Genomic DNA, 21,552 nt, shown 5'->3' with positions numbered 1-21,552 from the left:
CTCGCCAGCCACAGCTCCAGGCTTCCGCTCATCCACACACACTGAGGAGACACTGCCAAGGCCTGCTGGCTTTCAAGCAGAGTATGGCAGAGCAGGGAGGCTGAGCAGCCTCTAGGCAGAGCCCCTGGGCAAGGGAGCCCTGCACTTGAGCTGTCCTTACCCCATAGCCTCATCGGCCATTCTGGCCAGAGCACCCCATCCCCTCCACAGGCTGACATCTCAGGTCAGCCAGAAGCCATCCAAGCATCAGACAAAGGGAAATGGGAGGCTCAACCGTTGAGCCTCATGGATGAGTTGGCTCATCCAGGCTCAACTGCCCACCTCTACCCTGTTCCCAGTCCCAATCACTCCCAACCACCTTCCTCCTGTCTTCCAGAGGTACACACAGTCATACAATCACTTATGAATGTCTTTACGTGGATCCATTTTTAGTTAAATTTATTTATTGAAAATGTCACCACAGTAAGTAGAGGCCAGTACGACTTGTCATAAATAAAAAGGTAGCCAATTAAAAATATACCATGAAAACAAAACAGAGCTATAAAAGTCTGGAAACTTTTCCCAATGGCCCTACACCCGAGGCCTTCTCCCTAGTAACAGGGGAAGTCAGGCATGAGTTCAGAGACATGAGAACATATTGACACCCAGCTGAGACTTTCTTCTTGGCATAAATGGACTGGAAAAGAATTGGAAAGGGAATCCCTTTCTTGCTCTGACTCTGTGCTTAATGCAGGCCCAGTACTACCTAAAATCATCTCAAGGGAATGTGGGCAACCACCCCACACTTTGGAAATGCAGGACTAGAGGCCTCCTCTTTCTCATGCTCAATGCACCGCAGAGGGCCTCCTATGAACACACCTTCCCGGCACAACCAGACCCTGCCCCGTGTGCCTGTCCTCACAGCAAGGCCTCCCCAACTCCCTCTCCCACATGCCTGCCCCGCTCGCTCCCAGAGGTCACCGCTGACTCAGGTGGGATACCAGGTAGACGAGGCCCACCAGCAGCAGTCCACGCACACCCAGCATCATCAGCAGGAAGAGGAGCAGGATGGAGGTCACGGGCTCCACGGCGTGGTTGCCCAGATGCCACTGGGGGAAGCCCATGTTCACCAGCTGCCGATTGAGGTCATTGAAGGGGGACGGGGCGGCCCCCAGCCGAGCCCCGGCTTGCTGCTGGCGAGGGCCAGAACCCCCCAGGGGGGCGCCATGGCCCCTATTGAGAAAGCTCTGGAAGGTGGAGACAGAGAGAGAGAAATGAATCTTAGAGAAAGCATCCTGGGAGTTGAAGTACGACGCAACCTGGGAATCTTCTGGGCCAGGCCCCGCCCCCACCCCGTCCAGGCCCCGCCTCCCAGGGCCACACCTTCCTTTCTCAGCTATCCCCCGGATGCCAGCCCACAGGAATCCCCCTCACTGAGTCACAAGCTCTCAGAATACAAAAAATGCCAGTCTATACTCCCCACGTCTTGCCAGGGAGAAGGTGCCCAGACCAGAGAAGAGAAAAATAGGCAAGGAGGACTAGATTCTAGGGCAGAGCTTGGGAACAGCCATTCCTTCCTTTCTTTCTTTCTTTCTTCCTTCCTTTTTTTTTTTTTTTTTAAGATTTTATTTATTTGACAAAGATCACAAATAGGCAGAGAGAGAGAAGAAGGGAAGCAGGCCCTCTGCTCAGCGGGGCTCCATCCCAGGACCCTGAGATCATGACCTGAGCGGAAGGCAGAGGCTTTAACCCACTGAGCCACCCAGGCGCCCCAAGGGAACAGCCATTTCTAATCCTCCCCGGTCCTCCCTTTAACACCATTCCTGGGTGGCCGTGGGTTCCTCTTCCCCACCTTCTCCACTTCTCTCTCAGCCAGCTGGCTCTTCAAAGAAAGATGCTGGCTCCAGCGGGGTTAGCCGGGTCAAGGGAGAGAGCCTCTTGGATTCCAGGTCTGGGGAGGTTGCCGGGAAGAGTGAGAACTGGGGAGGCAGGCGGATCCTATTGCAGATTGCAAGAATGCAAATTTCCCCCAAGTCTTGACCCTCACCTCATGCTCCTTAGCCCGGCTCTCCGCAAAGAGGGCTTCTGACTAGAGAAGGCTAATGACTAGCAAGAGAGCTTCTGCTTGCTAAGGGGTAACTGACACGGAGGGCAGGAGCCCAGCTGCTCCCCTGCCACGGGTGCTGGGCGCACACCTGTCGAGGGGCGCTACTGCGTGCTGGGAGAGTGTTCCTCACGCGGGGGTCGTCGTCCTGCACTATCTCCCCATTGGCCAAGATCCGCACCATCCTCCCAGGAATGATGGGTCCCTGCTGGGCTGTGCCTGTCCCCAGACCTCAAAAACCTGAAAGAAACAATTTATCAGAGATAAGGGGACGCTCGCCTTCCGCCTTCCGTGGGAACAATGGCAATTGTGGGTGCCCACGCTGGTTACCCAGACAGAGCAGGCCCTGCGTCTGATTAATTCCAAGGAGAGAAATAAATGCGAGTTATTTGTCAAATGAAAACCTTTCAGACATCGAGGCCACTGGGAAAACTACCAAAGGGAGCCGGGGTGATGGAAGCTCCGTGACCCTGCTGCGCAGCAACCACAGGGAGGAGAGCCCTTGCTGCGCCCCATCTCACACCCCCCAACACTCTCCGGAGCAAGGGACAGTTAGAGAACCCCAGGGGTGTAGCCGGCTTGTCCAGCACCACTCTTCTGGAGGCAGCAGAGTCAGAACGTGAAGCTGGGAACTCTGGCGCTAGGCCCTTTTCTGGGCTCTGAACAGGGAGTCCAGGGCACCCAGCTCCCCAGTGTCTCCATTTCCCATCCGTTAAAAAAGGGCCCATTGGGAGTAAATGCCAAGGACCCGGGCCTTCTCCCCAGAGAGGATCTGGGCCCCCTTCGGAGCCACTTTAGGTCCACGGCCTGGCAGCCGACCCCACTCAGGGCCACAGGGCCCCGGGAGCTTGCTGGAGGGGCAGACCCTTCTGGAAGAGGGCACACCCATCGCCTGCCCCTCACCTCTCAGATAACACCAGCCTTCTCTGCCATCGCGGGCAGAGCCAACTTGCCCAAAATTGGGAATGGGGGATGCTGCTGTGGCTCTGGGAGGACCCCACTCCGGAGACCCCAAGGGTGTGCGCTGGAGGTGGGGGTGGGGGTCCTACCACGGCTTTCCCGGAGTCTGTGTCAAAGCCATTTTTTCTCAGGAGACGAGCCACAGTTTTCACCTAAATTCTGAAAAGCATCTGGGACACCCACGCCAAAAGGGATTTAGAGCCCCTGTTCTGTTGCCCTTGGGCTAGAGCCTGGGCCAGGCGGGTCCCCCTTCTGAAGCCCGCTGTTCCCTGCAGAAGGCCAAGCGGGTCCGCAGCTCCGCAGCCCCTCGGTGCTTTGCGCCCCCGCGCCCGCTGGGTGGGCTGAGGCCGCAGGCAGCCCCGGGACACCTGACTCGGGGAGAGGGGCGCGCGGGCGATCGCAGGGGGCGTGCTGCGGGCAGGGGCGGGGGGATCCGGAGAGGGGGCGCCGCCCCAGCTGCCGAGCCCGACCCTGGGGAAGGGAGGGATGCGAGCTCGCTGGCCCTCGCCCAGGGCCGAGACACCCACCTGCGGTCGCGGCTCCGGGCCTCAGCGGCGTCCACTCCCGGCGGCTCCCAGGCCGCTTCCTCCCACCTGACCTCACAGGAAGCGCGCGCCGCAGCGGCACGGCCCCCTCTGCAGGCCTCAGGGGGAACTGCAGCTGCCGGGCCCCAGGGCGGCGCAGGGCGGGGAGGAGGGAGAAAGGGGGCGCCCCCGGGAAGGGAGCGGGGAGGGAGAAAAGAGGATAGAGAAGGGAGAAAGAAAGGAAGAAGGAGGAGAGAAAGGAGGGAGAAAGTGAAGTGGACCCCATGGAGGAAAAGCGCAGAGGGTAGGAGACCCTCTGCCCTGGGTGGAAAGATGGCACACACTAAACCCACAGATGAGAGTTTGCTGAGCCCCTAGGGGGATGCCTCTTGAGTAGGACCCAACCCTACCCTCAAGGATCTCCAGCTCCAGTGGGGAAGCTAAGGCGTGAACCACAAGGCAAGTGCAAATAACTGTAACTTGAAGGAAGGCAGGCTTCCTGGAGGAGGTGGTCTTTGAGTTGGGGCCAGAAGTTTAACTAGGATAAATAGGGAAGAGTGCCACGCCTTAAGGGACTGAACAGTCAATCTGCCTCTTTCCTGATGTTTTCGTGTCTCCACCCTCCTGCCGACTTTCATAAGCTGGTCCCTTTGAACCCATTCACCAGTGGGAAAGAATGAGTTCTGTAGTCCCACAGCTTGGGTTTCAGGCTCTGGCAAGTTACTGGGCTGCTCACTCTCCTCGTTTGCAAAATGGGGATAATCACACTTCACAGGACTGTTGCCAAGATTAAGAATGAGAATTGCCGACACATGGCAAGTGTTGGTAAACATTGGCTGTGACTATCAGGGAATAGATGCTTCTGGAAGGAGGCAGTTATTTGTCGAGTATATAGTAAGACCCACTGGGTACATACACCGTAGTAAGATGCCCGCTGGCCCCTAGTGAGGGAAGCAGAAAGGAGGATGAAATGTTGGCCTTGCCTTAAGGACTCATCACCTGCTATCATGGTTTAATTCTTTGATTATGAAACCTCATCAGTGAAAAATGTTAAGCAGGTCCCCCTGATATCTATATCTCATTTTTGTATTATTTATTGGCTTGTGGATAAAAAGCAGCTGCTAGAGCCAACCTGGCTTGAACCTGGCACAGCTGCTTTCTAGTGGTGCGATGAGCCCATTATACAGCCTTTCTGGTTTGAGTTCCTTCGTCTGTAAAATGAGGATAACACCAGTACTTTTGTCATGGGATCTTCATGGAGCACTGAGCACTTGGGGTACAGCCTGGTCACTGTAAGTGCCCAGGGCTGCTGATGCTCACGATGATTACCACTGCTCTGCTACGGTAAGTCAGTTGTAACCCATGGACTCTAAACAAGACTAGGATATCAGATAGATACAAAACTGAAATCCTAATGCTTTCTTCCTGCACTCAGATGCAGGGGTTAGTGTGGAAGAGGTGATTCCAGGGCAGGATTCCTTTTTTTAAAAAAAATATTTTATTTATTTATTTATTTGACAGAGAGAGAGAGAGAGAAGGCAGGAAAGGAAACACCAACTGGGGGAGTGGGAGAGGGAGAAGCAGGCTTCTCGCTGAAAAGGGGGGGGGGGACTAGGGGCAGTGGGAGGGGTGGCTGGCTCCCAGGACCCTGGGATAAGGTCCAGAGCCATGCAGATACCCCTAGGACAGGATTCCTGATTCCCAGGGGTGGTCTGCTGCTCTCAAAAGTGGCTGGATATTGGAATTACCTGGGATGTTTAAAAACAATCCCAATGCCTAAGTCCCACCCCAGAGGTGACAGTACTCTGGATCTGGAATGCAACCTATGTATGGAGACATTTTAAAAAACTAATTCTACTGGGTGATGGATACTGAGGAGGGTATGTGCTATGGTGAGTGCTGTGATTAAGCCTGATGATTCACAGACCTGTACCCCTGGGGCAAATAATACATTATATGTTAACAAAATAAAACAAAAACAAACAAACAAAAATGAATTCCAGGTGATTCTACTTTTTTTTTTAATATTTTATTTATCTATCCAACAAACAGAGATACAAGTAGGCAGAGCGGCAGGCAGAGAGAGAGGAGGAAGCAGGCTCCCTGCTGAGCAGAGAGCCCGATGCGGGGCTCGATCCCAGGACCCTGAGATCATGACCTGAGCCGAAGGCAGCGGCTTAACCCACTGAGCCACCCAGGCGCCCCAAATTCCAGGTGATTCTAATGAGCAGCCTGAGCTGAGAACCACTGCCTTCCATGAACAGATCCACTCAAGTGGGGCTCACAACCCAAGATCACCAAGGACAGAGAGACTTTAGTGGGCTGGGGGAACCAGGGAGGAGATAAGGGATGTACCCAGTTGCGTCAGTGCAACTGGTGGTCAAAGAGACAGTTTCAGGCTTCAGGCAAGTTACTGGGCTGCTCACTCTCCTCGTTTGCAAAATGGGGATAATCACACTTCACAGAACTGTTGCCAAGATTAAGAATGAGAATTGAGACACGGTCGCATCAGAGATAACCATGAGAGCCCAGAGGAGAATGTCTCTCTAGATAAGGTCAGGAACAGCCTTAGGGGGCAGTAATGTTTGACTAGACTTTGAAAAGACCTATCAGTACCAATTAAAACAGCCTCAGAAGGCTGGAGAGGTTCCCACCTCTCCACTTCCTTCAGGTGTCTCCCCTGCTCAAGAACCCGCAATGGCTCCCTATTGTCAGCTCCAAAAAGACCCAGCTCATTGGCGGGCTCTGACAACCTTCCAAATCTGGCCCCAGCACACTCTTACCAACTCCCTGACTCAGCTCCACTCACCTGGTCCTGAAGTATGTCACCCAGAGTCCTACTTGGCTTGGGCCTAGAAAGTTGGCCTGAAGGTCCTCTCCACCCAATCTAAATCCTCCCACGCTTTTATACCAACAACACAAACTTCAGTTCTGAGTGTTCCATATAATAATAATAACCCCTGTGTGTGCAGAGTCCCTATGCTTTCCAAAGTGCTTTTCCAGACCATATCATTCTTCTTTGGATTATGACATAGGAAGCATAGGTATTATTGTTCCATTTTGCTAATAAGAAACTGAGACTCAGGGGTGCCTGGGTGGCTCAGTGGGTTAAGCCTCTACCTTCGGCTCAGGTCAAGATCTCAGGGTCCTGGGATGAAGTCCTGCATCAGGTTCTCTGCTCAGCGGGGAGCCTGCTTCCCCCTCTCTCTCTGCCTGCCTCTCTGCCTACTTGTGATCTCTCTTCTCTCAGATAGATAAATAAAATCTTTAAAAAAAAAAAAAAAAGAAAGAAAGAAAAAAAAAAGAAAAGAAAAGAAACTGAGACTCAGAGACATGGTACATAGCCAGCTCCAGGTCAGTGTTAGTGCCAGGATTCAAATGAACCCAGGTTCTCCCCTCCCCCTCAGGCCCATCCCCTCTCTGCTGCCTCTTTATTTTGTGCTTCCCACACCCAATGCCATGAGCATGAGACTGCCGCCCCCCCACCCCCCCACCCCCCGCCATCATGCCTTAATCCCAGCAGGTGTCCCATTAAAGCATGCTTTGGGCTCTGCTGGTTGTCATCGCACACTCTTGCTAAAGTTTGGGCCACCCTGCTTTAGACCAGTGGCTTTGCAAACACTTTTGGTCCGGTACATTTTACATCATGACCTAGTAGCCACACTCATGTGAAGAAGTTTCAACAACAGTATATACCCTTTCTACATGAAATATACCGTGATGTTTTCTATTTTTTAAGGGAAAAAGTGCTAATCAATTTCTCACACTACTTTGCTATCCATGAATATAGTGGTTCTCAACCCTGATTGCATGTTAGAATCACCAAAGGGAAATTTCATCAACTATTGGTGCCCAAACCAGTTGGATCAGAATCTCCAGGAGGTGAAGCATGGACATCTCCATGCCCGGTTACTTAATAAGCACTCAAGCTTGTAGATACTAATGTGCCGTTTAAAAACACTGCAGTAGACGTTCCTCCGGGATGGACGGCTGCCCCTAAACTTAGAGTTCCTTCAGATACAAAGCAGTAAGTTCCACGTGGCTAACAAAGATAAGCTTGTGTAATAAGACCCAAGCCCCAAAGAGGAAACACTGCCCAGAGCACACCACCACAATGGCAGTCCATCGCCTCCACTGACTATCCAAACGCCAGGAAGAAAGACCAACCCCGAGCCTCCAATATGGCACCAATCCTCAAAGAAACCCTCTGATTCACTGGTGGCAAGTTGACTTCATTGAGCCCCTTCCACCCCAAGGGCCAGAAATTCATTCTAGCAGGGAGAGACACCCATTCCAGGTATATGTTTGCCATTCCTGCCTGGAAGGCCTCAGCCCAAATCACACATGTTACAAAGTGTTTAATCTCCTGGTCCAGGATCCCACGTAACATGGCATCAGACCCATGGCATCACAGCCAAGCAGGTGCAAGAGGGTACCCATAACCATAGGATCCACAGGTTACATCACATACTACACCAGCTGGCCTAATACAGTGTTTGAATGGCACCCTGAAGACCCAGCCCAGTGCCAGCTCAGAGACAATACTCAGCAAGAATGCTGTGCCATCCTCAAGGGATGCATTCTCTACCTTAAACCAAAGGCCTATACAAGCTGTGTGTCTCCAGTTGGAAAACATTTGGATTCAGGAACTCGGAAGTGGAAGCAGCAGTGGCCCCGCTTACTATCGTGCCCAACGACCCTCTTCGGGAATGTGTGCCTTCCATCCCCACAACTCTGGGATCTGCAAAGATGGAAGTCCTGCACCCCAAAAGGGAACACCAGTACCAGAGAACACAACAGGAGTTCTTTCAAACAAAATGCTAAGGGTGCAGCTTGAATACTTCGGGTTCTTGTTTCTGGAAATTAGCAGGCAAGAAGAGGAGCCATTGCCCTTGTCCAAGAGTGACTCATCCTTGTCACTGAGAGGAGGGAGGGCTGCTCTTACATTAATGCAGACAGGACAACCATATCCAGCCCCCAGACGGTCCACTTGGATGCCTCTTGGTTGTCCTTTACCCGAGTGTAGTGCTAAAGGGTAGTGCAACAACTCTGTCCTCACAAGGCCATGTGACCAGAAGCTCAGAGCCCTCAGGGATAAGTGTCTGGGTCACACTTCCAGGTGAGTCACTGAGGCCAATAGAGATGCCAGGTGAGGGGGAGGGGTGGGGAGGGACGATGATCATTTACAGCTACAATGGAGGAGACTGTAGTTGGTCCCCCTAGTATTTCTCCGGAAGACCGATCCATCGGAATCCTGAGAGAGTAGATCTCGAATGGTGTGATGGATGGGCTGTAGGAGACATGAAGATAAGCTTGCCAGACCCCCCTCCAGGGAAGGACTTGTTGTTCTAACTTCTGCAAGAGCATCTGGAACCTTGAGCTGTCAGCCCCTTCACACAAGTTGCTCTGCTGCGGAGGGACCCTCCCCCCAGGGTCAAGTCCTCCCACAGTCCATGAATGAGGGACACAGAAGATATGCGCGGGCTGTGTCAGCTTCAGAGATTCTCCTGAGGTTGGCTGAGGGGGTCAGGTTTTTATCATAACTTAGTTTTCTCATCTGCTCAACCCTCTTTGCTCTGTCTCCCTCAACAATCTACTGAACTCCCAATTCTGTCTCAAGAGTATGCTTCCTGGAGAACCCAAAAGAGAACAAGTCCCCATTTTGCTGGAGTGGGAGAAAGTTTAATCTCATCTACTGCAAGATAGCCATTGCCTCTGACGCAGCAGGCACAGCCAAATGTCCTTCAGATTCATAGCCCCCTTTAGCCTTTTCATTACCGAGCCCTCCCCCTCCACAAAGGTTTGGCAGGTAACTAGACATCCATCTAGGTAGCTGGAAAATCCAAAATAAATGATGAGAATTTAGAAGACATTTTAGTATAAGATTATTGTTTATAAATTGGTCATATTCTTAAATACAGGCAGCAGAGTTAAAAAATTAAAATTACAAGAGGCGCCTGGGTGGTTCAGTGGGTTAAACCCTCTGCCTTTGGCTCAGGTCATGATCCCAGAGTCCTGGGATAGAGCCCCGCATCGGGCTCTCTGCTCAACAAGGAGACTGCTTCCTCCTCCTCTCTCTCTGCCTGACTCTCTGCCTGCTTGTGATCTCTGTCTGTCAAATAAATAAAATCTTAAAATATATATATATATATATATATATATATATATATATATATATATATACACACCCATCCGCTAGGATTAATCTAAGATTAAAGATGTTCATGGGGTCCTCTATTCTGTTCCACCCATCTATGTGTTTATCCTTCTGCTAATATTGCTAATATCACAGAGTCTTGATTATGTAGCTATATCATAATTCTTGATATTGGGTAAGAATGATTCTTTCCCCCTTTATACTTTTTCTTCAAAATTGTTTTAGTTTTTATAGCTCCTTTGTCTTTCCATATAAAATTTAGAATAATTTGTCTATATCTACAAAAAGTCTTACTGGGATTTTGATAGGAATTGTGTTAAACCTGTCTCTCAATTTGGGAGAAATTGGCATCTTTTTACTCTGTGGTATCTCCCACTATTTGTGTACACAATTTGTCCCTTGGCTTATTTAGATCTTTTTCTGTTTCTTCTGTCAGCACAGTGTAGTTTTCAGCATATCAGTGCTATACATGTTTTGCTAAATTTACACCAAAATATTTCATTTTTAAATGATTGCAAATGATATTATATTTTACATTTCAGTGTCCATATGTTAATTGCTAGTATATTAAACTACAATTAATTATTGTATATTTGTCTTATATTCCATGACCTAGCTGAACTCTCTTACTAGTACTAGGTATTTTTGTAGATGTATTGGAATTTTCTGTGTAAACAATCAGGTCATTTGCAAATAGAGTCCATTTTATTTCTTCCTTTCCAATCTTTATGTCTTTTATTTCTTTTTCTTGCCTTAATGCACTGGCTAGAACTTCCGATACTACATTGAATAATAATGGTGAAAGTAGACATCCTTGCTCGTTCCCAAACTTAAGGGGAAAATCACTGTTTTTCCCCATGAAATATATTAATTGTAGGGTGTGAATAAGTGTATACACACACACACATACACGCACACACACACAGATGCTCTTCATCAAACTGAGGAATATCCTATTTCTATTTTTCTGAGCATTTTTAGCATGGATAGGGTATTGAATTTTGTCAAATGTATCGATTGATATGATGGTGTGATTCTCCTTTAATATGTCAATGTGTTAGATTATATTGAGTGATGTTCAAATACTAAATCAGACTTGCATGTCTAGCATAGTCATGCTATATAATTCTTTTTATAAATTGCTGAATTGTATTTGCCAGTATTTTGTTTAGGGTTTTACATCTATTTTCATGGAGGATATTGAGGATTGTTTTCCTGGGGATTTTTTTTGGGGGGGGGGCGGACTATCTCTGTCTAATTTTATTGTCAGGGCAATACTACCTTTATAGAATGAATTAGTAAGTGTTCCTTCTTATTTTCTGGAAAAGTTTATACAGAATTAGCATTAATTCTTTAAATGTTTGGTAGAGGGGTGCCTGGGTGGTAGAGGAAGTTGAGCATCCAACTCTTGGTATAGGCTCAAGTCGTGATCTCAGGGTTGTAATCTCATGGTCGTGAGATAGAGCCCCACGTCATGGAGTCTGCTTGGGATTCTCTCTCCCTCCCCCACCAAATCAATTAATCAAACAATCTTAAAAAAAAATGTTTGGTAGAATTCACCAGTGAATCCATCTAGACATGGAGATTTATTGGGGGGGGGGGAGTTTTAAAATTATGAATTCAACTTCTTTGATGGCTATAGAGTTGTTCAAATTATCTATTTCCTATTGAGTGAATCGTAATGATGTGTTTTCGAGGAATTGGTCCATTTTGTCTACATTGGCAATATATATTTGTAGAGTTGTTTGTAATATTCTCTTATTATCTTTGTAGTGTCTGCTGGATCTGCTGTGATAGCCCATGCTTCATTCCTGATACTGCTATTTGTGCCTTCTTTCTTTTCCCCTTCACTCTTGCTGAAGATTTGTCAATTTTAGTGTTCTTTTCAAAGAATCTGCTTTTATTTTATTGACTGTTCTATTGACCTTTTGTTTTCAATTTCACTGACTTCTGTGCTTTGTTATTGCCTTCCTTCTGTTTGCTTTGGAATTATTTTGTTCTTCATTTTCTAAGTTCTTAAGGTAAGAGCTTAGATGATTTGTCTGAGGCTTTTCCTGTTTTCTAATGCAAACATTTATTGGTTTATATTTCCCTCTCAGCTTTAGCTCTGCCCTACAAATTTTGATATGTTGTATTCTCATTTTCATTTCATTTAGTTCAATGAATTTTTAAATTTCTTTGTTATTCCCCCTTTGATGCATAGGTTATCTAGAAGAGTGAATCTTTAGGTGTTTGGAACTTTTCTTGTTACCTTTCTATTACTGGTTTTGTTTGATTCCACTGGGATCAGAAAACACTCTCTGTTTGAGTTCAGTTCTTAAAGACTTGTTGAGGTTTGATTTATAGTCAAAAACAAACTTTTTTTTTCACTAGTGTAGTTAGAGGTTGGCAGCATGGGAAAGGGGAGGACCAGGTGGAGATTTGGGGTGCCTGGAGAGAACTAGTTCTGCCTCAATCCAAGAGGAATCAAAAGCTCAAAGGTGGTTTGGGAAGGCCAGAACTATCATGGAAGGGGGTGAGAGGGATGTTTGAGAACTAGGGTCAAGGGATTACCCTCTGCCTGCTGAGATCCCTCTCAGCCATTCTAGTCTAGCAGGAAGGGGGCAGCCTGCAACCTTTATGGACCCGTCTGAAGCTGCCAGATGCCCCAAACAGGGGGATGGAGGAGGCTCACAAAGGCTTGCCCTCCAGGAAAATGATGTCACTCATCCCCAGCTTTTCTGCCAGGGAAGCTATCTTGGTAGATATTCCATAGGTGACTGAAAAGAACGTGTGTTCTGCAGCTTCCAGATGGAATGTTCTATAAATCTCAATTATGTACAGTTGGCTGCTGGTGGTGTTGAGTCCTTCTATATTATTGCTGATTTCCTATCTAGTCAGTTATTGGGAAAGAGGTATTGAAGTTTCTAACTATAATTGTGGATTTGTCTACTTTCTCCTTTCAGTCCTACCAGTTTTTGTTTCACAAATTTGAAGCTCTGTTATTTGGTGTGTACATTTTTAGGTTTTTGTATCTTTTTGATAGATTGGCTGTTTTGTAATCTATAATGTCATCTGATAATATTCCATACTCTGAAGTCTACCTTATCCTGTTCTTTTTATTAATGTTTACACAATGTCTTTTCCCATAATTTTACTCTCAGCTTGCCTATATTATTATATTTGAAGTGAGTTTCTTATAGATGACATATTTTTAAAACTACTCTGCTGATCTTTTATTATGTGATATATTTAGATCACTTACATTTAATGTAATTATTGGTATGTTAGGGCTTATGCCTACCAATTGTATTTTGTTTTCCGTTTTTCATTGCTCTGTTTTTGTTTTTCTGCCCTCCTATGGGTTACTTGAGCATTCTTAAGAATTCCATTCTTACTTATTTATAGTATTTTGTTATATCTCTTTATATAACTTATTTAGTGGTTTCTGTAAGTACTACATTACATGTACATATCTTATCATAACTGACTGGTGGCATTATTTTACTAGTTTGAGTGAAGTATAAGAATCTACTTCCCTTTATGTCCCTTTAACCTCCCAATTATAGTGTAATTGTCTTAAATATTTCCTCTACATATATTTGGAACCACATCAAACAATGTTATTATTTTAGTTTCAACTGTCAAAGATAATTTAGAAAAGTCAAGGGAAAAAGGAAAGCCCATTTTATTTACCCATATTTTTGCTTACCATGTTATTTCTTCCTTCTTAGAAGGAAGGTTTCAAGATTCTTCCAAGGTTCAAGGTTTGATTTTTCAAGTTTCTTTTATTTTTTTCTTTCTGTTTGGAGAACTTTGTATAGCCACGAAGTTGCTACAGAGTAGGTTTCCTGGTGACAATTTATTTTAATTTTTTTTCCCTAGAGTATCTTCATATCCTCTTGTTTCCTGAAGGATATAGGATTCTGGGTTGACAGGGCTTTCTTTCAACACTTAAAACAATATTGTGCCATTTCCTCCTGGCTTCATGGTTTTTTGGTGAGAAATCTGCTGTTGTTAGAATCATTATGCCCTGTGAGTGGGGTATTGTTTTACTTCTGGCTGATTTCAGGGTTTTTTTTCCTTTGTCTTTAGTTTTCAGAAGTTTAATTATGATGTGTGTTGGATGGACTTCTTTGGATTTATCCTCTTAGGAATTCATTCTGCTTCTTGAATCTTTAGATTTACATCTCTGGTCAAGTTTGGGAAGTTTTCAGCCATTATTTCTTCAAGTACTTTTGCAGCCCCACTTCCTTTCTTTTCTCCTTCTGTGACTTCAATGACATATATGTATTAGATCTTTTATTATAATCACTACAGGTCCCTGAGGCTCTGTTCTCTCTCTTTCCCCCTCTTTTTTCCCCCAGTAGTTTCTGTTCAGATTGGATAATTTCTATTGTTCTACCTCCCAGTTTACTGATTCCATTCTGCTGTCCATCTACAATGTAGATTTTTTTCATTTGCTATCTTCCTGGTTCTTTGTTTTAAGTGATTTTCAAATGAAATCTGGACATTTTCGCATTATGGTATGAGACTCTGCCTCTTATTTAAACTTTCTGTTTTAGCTGGCTTTCTCTGACACTACTCCAGCAGGAGAAGGAGGGACACTGCCTCGTTAATGACAGGAGGGAAGTAGAATTCCATGTTTCCCACTCACCCTTCACTGGCACCCAAGTAGGAGCCTGAGGATGGAGTAGCAACATTCTATATCACTGCTGGGTAAGGATGGGAGTTTCTATTCCTCAAACTGTCTCCACAGATAGCAGGGGTTGGAGGTGGGGGGATCCATTACCAGCTAATAAAGATGAAAGTGACTTCCTACTTGGCCTCCTCCTTTTTTACAGCATCATGAGGACAGAGTTCTAAGCTCCCCATTGGCTCTTGCAGGTGTGGATGGAGCCACAGTTTTTTCCTGAGGTATTTGTCTAGAACAGTGCAGTTTTTGTCTAAAAGTTTTCTGTCTTGCTAAGTACCTTTCCTAGTACTTTGCTAGAAAGAGCAGTCTCCTTCAGGGCTCTTACAGTCTGTACCTTTAGCTGTTTCCAGGTCTCCAGCCTCTGTATCCCTTATCTGGGATATATAAGACAAAAGGAAAATGCAGGGAATTTACCCCTGTGCTGTCTCATTCCTCAGATCCCAAAGTCCCCAGCCGGTCTGCCTTCTCATCTCCATCTTTCAAAGACTCCTTATGTTGATTTTATACATAATGTCCAGGGCCATCAGTTGTATTTAATAGGAGAATAGGGAAAATCATATTTACCCCATATTCCCAGAAGCAGGCATTCTAGACAGTTTTAAAGTTATGGAAATGAAGACACCGTGATATAGGTATAAGAATAATAAGGTGACCAATAGATAGATAGAAACCAGGAACAAATCCATAAACCTGGATTTGTGGTAACACAGAACTACAGAACAATAGGGAAAAGAAAATCTTTTTAGTTAAGTCATGCTGTGGTAACTGGGTATCCATAGAAGAATAAAATGAAATTGGACTATTACCTCACATATTTATACATGAACCAAAAAGAAATTCTAGGTGTATTATAGACCTAAGTATGAAAAGCAAAATGATAAAGAATCTGTGAATATATATATATATATACATATACACAGGTTCTAGACCTCAGAGAAGGGGAAATTTTCTTAATGTGTTATAACAAGTGACAACAATAAAGAAAATGGTTGATAATTTTTACTATACTAGATTTACATTAAAAGTAAGAACTCCTATTGATCAAGATACTATTTTTTTATTTTTTTAAAGATTTTATATATTTATTTGACAGAGAGAGACACAGCGAGAGAGGGAACACAGGCAGGGGAAGTGGGAGAGGGAGAAGCAGGCTTCCCGCCGAGCAGGGAGCCCAATGCAGGGCTCAATCCCAGGTCCCTGGGATCATGACCCAAGACAAAGGCAGACACTCAATGACTGAGCCACCCAGGTGCCCCTCAAGATACTATTTTTTAAGAAGTAAAATGTCTAGTATGCAAGAAAAATTTTCTGCAGTACATATAGCCAACAAAGGACTCACTTCCAGAATATCCATAATATATAAAAAGCCTTTACAAATAAATAATAAGACAATCAATAAAATATGGGCAAAGGATTTGAATGAGCACATTACAAAAGAAGAAATCCGAGTGGCCAATAAAATTTTGAAGACATTATCAATGTCATTGACACTCTGGGTAATGTAAATTAAAACCATAATGAGAAACGGCCACATACCCATCAGACAGACTGTAATTAAGTCTAACAACACCAAGCATCAGTGACGATGGGCAGCAATGACAGTTCCCACCCACAGTCGGTTGATTTGCAGATTGGTACAGCCATTTTGGAAAACCATTTAGAATTCCCTAAGAAATGTGAACCTTTACATTCTTTATGATCCAGGACACAAAAGTGAAAGCTCAGGCACCTGGTCATGTGCACAACATTTTTCATAATAAAACTGGGAAATGAATCAAGTGTCTATCAAACTAAAATGGAAAAACTAATGACAGTAGTGTCATCGAGTGGAATACTATACAGTAGTAAAGATTATGAACTCTAACCACCTGCAATGTAACTGAATTTTACAAATGCTACATTGAAAAGGCACAGCATAAAGAACATAGTCGCTGGTATTGCAATAGCATTTCATGGTGACAGGCGGTAGCTATAATTTCAGTGAACACCATTGGTTGAATCACTATGTTGTAAACCTGAGACTAATGTAACATTGTGCATCAATTCTATGTCAATGAACAAAAAAAATACTCTATTGAACAAAAGAAGCCAGAGCAAAATAAATCTTACTGCACAGTCCCATTTCTATAAAGAGCAGAAGAAGGCAAAATTGAATGATATCGTTTAGGGATGAATATTTAGGTGATAAAAAGATAAAGAGAAGCAAAGAAATTATTGCCCAACACCTGCTTGATGTGTGACCTGTGCAATCTACTTAACCTCTCTGTGCCTTGGTGGTCTTATGTGAAATAGGGATGATAATACTACCTAACATGAAGATAGCTCTTAGGCACACAGTACATAGCACGTGAGCTTTGTTAAATACATAAAAATTCATAGATTCAAGTAACATAAAAATTCTTTGTGTGCTTGTATGGTGTTGAGCCCTTTGGTAAGTCTTCACGAACTCGTGGACTTGGGCCTGAGAGTGAACTACAGAATTTTTAAAGCTGGGGCTCCCCCTTAGAGTCAGTGCAGCCGCCTCCCACTAAAATGCAGGTCGGACGGCAAGCCTAGGCTAGGTGAGCCCACAGTTTATGCACACAGTCCGGGCTATGGCAGCCCTAGGAGGACTGGGAGTCAAGCAGGTCCTTGCTGGCCGCCTGCTTTCCCAGCTGGACCTGGGGCTTTGGGCAGTCTGGCACCAGGACCCAGGCAGCCTCTCTTCCTCCAGGGCTCGGAAGAGTAGAGAGAGGTCAGACTATGAGAAAAGAGGAACCGGAGAGAGCCAGAGCTGGGGGTCTGGGAGGCCTTTCATCCCATCCACAGAGGGAGCAGCAGAAAGAAGTAGGGGGGCGGGGTGAGCAGAAAAAGGAACCAAAAGCAGAGAATGAGGCCTGCCCAGCAGAATGCTTTTTGTGGGGTCTTAATTAAGCCGGGAGGTCCTATTGTTCCTTTCATGGTGAAACATATGTTCAGGGCCTGGCTGAGGTTTGGGAATGAGATTTCAATGGTCCTGGGCCTATGGCTGGTTGGGGAGGGGGGCTAGGAGAGGCAGCCGGGAAGGGGGGAACTGTCCCTAAGGCTTACTAGACCAATACCATCTCCCAGAGTCACCTGGTGGGACAGGACACTTCGAGGGTTGTTTGGGTCAGAACGTAGAACATAAGCTATGCAGACAAGCCAGGACTCTATAACCTTAGGATTAAATCTCAGTCTATTAGTAAGCCTCTGTCCCAAGGGCACTGGCCAAGGGAAGAAGAGTAGAGTGTGGACAGGGTCAGATGCAGAGCCTGAAGAAGGAGGCCAGGCTGGGTCACCTTAAGAGTGTGGACGGACCAGGTGGGTCCCAAGAAATTGAGGGACGGAGAAGGGCTTACACAGAACCAGCAAACAGAGGTGATATCTGTGGCAAGGCAACTCTAAATGAGAAATCCTGAAGGATAGGGATGGTCTGAAAGAACCCAGAAAGCTGTTCCTAGAGTAAGACCGCAGCATTTGGAAAGAGCCATGCCCAGAAAGCCTCAGCACCAAGTGACAGCTACAGCGGTCAAGCAAGAACTTCTCTGATTCTTCCCACCCTGGGGCAGGTGGGCAGGAGGAGGAAATGAAGAGAGAAGTGCATCACACCCCTGCAGGGGGTCCCAAGACTCCAGGGTGTGAGCTGCAGGAAGGGAGAAGCCCTAAATAGAGTTGGAGTTTTTATATTCCCCTGGAAATTGATGCTGTTCGTTACCCATTAGTGATTGGGGAAAGCCCCGAGAATGGCCAGAGATTTCACCCAGGGCAAATGAGGACTAAAATGGGACAGCCAGTTGGAAAGGACAGAGGGGAGAAATGGTATAGCTGCTTTCTGTTTGCAACTTAGCACAGATCCAGCTCATTCAAAGTCAAGGTCCAGATAACAGCTGTGGCATGATGATTGCCAAGTGAGAAAAAGCAAAGTGCAGAACACAGAATAAGGCATCAGATGGCATCTCCCATCTAAGGAAGGAAGAATATACATATGGCCAAGTATATAAATAAATTTGCTTATGTTTTGAACAATGAAAGGATAAACCAAAACTAATAAAAATGGTTTCCAATAAGGGGAAGGAGGAGACAGGATTGGAAATCAGACGTCACTGAAAGTACCCTATTTGATGGTATTGGGTCTGGAGCCATCTAGATGTCTGACATCATTATAAAACAAAATAAATCAGTACATTTAAAAGTAGTAGCTAAAAATAAAATACAAAATGAAGTATATGATCTTAACTATCTATCAAGGTTGTGGCTTAACCACAGAGACTTATTTCAAGTGATTTTAAAGCACAGACATATGTAGTAGGTACAAGAATGCAGACCTTTGGTCTGGAGAAGCCTCTGGACTCTCAAGGGAAGGATCTATGAAAAATTCCCTTGGAAATCTTCTCAGTTCACTGGGATTCATGAAGGTAAAACCCATGAGAGTATGCGGACTCCCCTCATCCTGGACCACCCCCCACCCCCCGCAGCCACTTAGAGTGTCTTACTCTCAAGCTAATCCGTACTTAGCCTTTAGCAATTGCTCAAAATGACCACTTCGACACAACTACCGGTTTGCGGCTCTAGCGGCTTCAATTCCAGAGAAGCTGATTCTGACTGTGATTCTTTCCATTCACCCATCTCCCCAGATACCAGGGTGGTGGTCTGCCCTGGGACCTCGGTGCTGCCATGGGTCGAAGAACTAAAGGTTTTCAGTTTGTTCATCTTCCCCCCCCCCTCCTCATTTTAAGTACGGAATGGTGACTTCCAGGCCCTTTACATGTTGAAACTGAAATCAGAAGTTCCATCGAGGGGCGCCCAGGTGGCTCAGTGGGTTGAGCCTCTGCCTTCGGCTCTGGTCATGATCTCAGGGTCCTGGGATCGAGCCCTGCATTGGGCTCTCTGCTCAGCAGGGGACCTGCCTCCCCCTCTCTCTCTGCCTGCTGTTCTGCCTACTTGTGAAATTTCTCTCTGTCAAATAAATAAATAAAATCTTCTTAAAAATTTTTTAAAAAGAAGTTCCATCCATAAATTCATTAGTTATTTTCTTAAAATAAGTCATTGATTTCTTTGGTGGTTGCTAGGTGTATCTGTCAGAATTCAGCGAGACACGTAGAACCCACCAGGAAACATTTGTAATAATGGATTTACTCTTGTCACCAAGTAAAAAGGTGTGCACGGTAGGACTTTGTAATGATTTTATAATCCACCATAACTCTCCTGCTAGATCCCCAGTAAATTCAAGCAGATATTGTATTTTCTAAATTAAACCTTATATTTAAAGTAATTGTAGATCAATATTCTGTAGTAAGAAATAATGCAAAGATATCTCTTATATACTTTATCCAGTTTTCTCTAATGACAACATTTTGCAGAAATCTGGTACAAATAAATATCACCTCAGGATACTGACACGGACACAGTCAAGATACAAAACATGTCACCTCAAGGATTTCTCACGTTGCACTTTTAGAATCATACCTCCACCTTCATCCCGAGCAACCACTTGTCTGTTTGCCATGGCCACAATTTCATCATGTCAAAAATCTTATATAAATGGAATTGTACAGTACATAGTCTTTTGGAATTGGCTTTTTCCGCTCCAGAGGATTGGTACATTAGCCCCAACCCCTCCCTATCCAGGGAAGGGGGATGGGCTGGAGGTTGAACCAGTCACCAATGGCCAATGATTTGATCAATAGTGCTCACATAATGAAGCTTCCTAAAAAATCCAAAAGACAAGGTGCCTGGTTTTCTCAGTCGGTTAAGCATCTGCTTTTGGCTCATGTCATGACCCCAGGGTCCTGGGATCGAGTCCCGCATTGGGTGAGCAGGAGTCACGGAATTGCTTGGTGTGGGAAAACCCACACACACATTTGGTGACCAGAAGTATCAAATGTGGAGGACAGTGTTCTGTGGGGAGAGAGAAAACAGAGGAGTTTTCCCATACACCACTTTAAGGATTCACGTACAGATTTTTGAGTAAACAAAGTCTTCATTTCTCTGGGATGAATGCCAGGAGAGCAGTGGCTGGATTGCACTGTGGTTGCCTGATAATTTTATAGGAAACTGACAAACGGTTTTCCTAAGTGACTATCCCATTTTAGATTCCCACCAGCAACGTATGAGAGACAAGTTATCTCTACCTGCTGGCAGAAATTTAGCATTGTTGCCACTTTTTACTCATTCTGACAGGGGTGTAGGTATATTTCATTGTGGTTTAAATTTGTGTTTCCTGATGGTCAATAATGTTGAACATCTTTTCATATCATATGTGCCATCTGTATATACATTCTTCAACGAAATATCTGTTCATATCTTTTATCTATTTTCTTTTTTTTTTTAAGATTTTATTTATTCATTTGAAAGACAGAGAGAGAGCACATGGTTGGGGGTGAGGGGCAAAGGAAAAGGGAGAGACACACTCCCCACCGAGCAGGGAACCTGATGTCCGACTCAATCCCAGGACCCTGGGATCATGACCTGAGCTTAACCGACTGAGCCACCCACTTTTGTCCACTTTCTAATTGGATTGTTCGCTTTTTTTTTTCTGTCTAGTTTTGAGTACTGTATATATTCCAGATTCTAGTCTTTTGTTGGCTAGGCTTTGCAAATATTTCCTCACTCTATAGTCTGTCTTTTCATCTTTTTAAGAGAATCTTTCATAGAGCAAAAGTTTTACATTTTGACAAAGTCCAATTTACCCATCTTTTTCCTCTTAGGAGTCTTGCTTTAGGGTCAGATCTAAAAGCTTCTGTCTGGATCCTGAACCCAGAGACTGGGGAATTTTTTTTTCTGTAAATTTTATAATTCGGTGTTTACATGGAAGTCCAAAATTCATCTTGAATTAATTTCTGTATAAAACATGAGATTTAGGTGGAGAGTTTTTGTTTGTTTGCTTGGTTTTGTTTGCCTATGAATGTCTACTTGTACCAGCACCATTTGTTGAAATGGCTATCCTTCCTCTATTGAATTGTTTTTACACCTTTATCAAAAATCAGCTTGACAGAGGCACCTGGGTGGCTCAGTGGGTTAAAGCCTCTGCCTTCGGCTCAGGTCATGATCCCAGGGTCCTGGGGTCAAGCCCCACATCAGGCTCTCTGCTCAGCAGGGAGCCTGCTTCCTCCTCTCTCTCTGCCTGCCTCTCTGCCTACTTGTGATCTCTGTC

General features: G+C 45.3%; 1 protein-coding gene across 1 annotated transcript; it reads right to left on the bottom strand.

Annotated features, from left to right (window-relative positions):
- Positions 1-407: 407 nt before the first annotated feature.
- Positions 408-3,654, bottom strand: FAM241B (family with sequence similarity 241 member B). The gene is made up of 3 exons (XM_032313573.1): positions 3,571-3,654; positions 2,175-2,323; positions 408-1,226 (listed from the first exon to the last, which is right to left on the bottom strand). The coding sequence occupies exons 2-3, from the start codon at positions 2,265-2,267 to the stop codon at positions 957-959; spliced, it is 363 nt and encodes a 120-aa protein (XP_032169464.1). The 5' UTR covers positions 2,268-2,323; positions 3,571-3,654; the 3' UTR covers positions 408-956.
- Positions 3,655-21,552: the final 17,898 nt, after the last annotated feature.

This window comes from Mustela erminea, chromosome 14 (assembly GCF_009829155.1).
Source record: "Mustela erminea isolate mMusErm1 chromosome 14, mMusErm1.Pri, whole genome shotgun sequence".
NCBI classification, from domain to species: Eukaryota; Metazoa; Chordata; class Mammalia; order Carnivora; family Mustelidae; genus Mustela; species Mustela erminea.
Note: the sequence above shows the minus strand (reverse complement) of the source record. Positions and strands in the feature narration are given on the sequence as shown.

Excerpts from the sequence above, each read along its gene's own strand:
- FAM241B (XM_032313573.1), bottom strand. The coding sequence starts at position 2,267 with ATGGTGCGGATCTTGGCCAATGGGGAGATAGTGCAGGACGACGACCCC. Across the intron at positions 1,227-2,174 it reads GCAGTAGCGCCCCTCGACAG|AGCTTTCTCAATAGGGGCCA; the intron begins GTGTGCGCCCAG and ends TCCACCTTCCAG.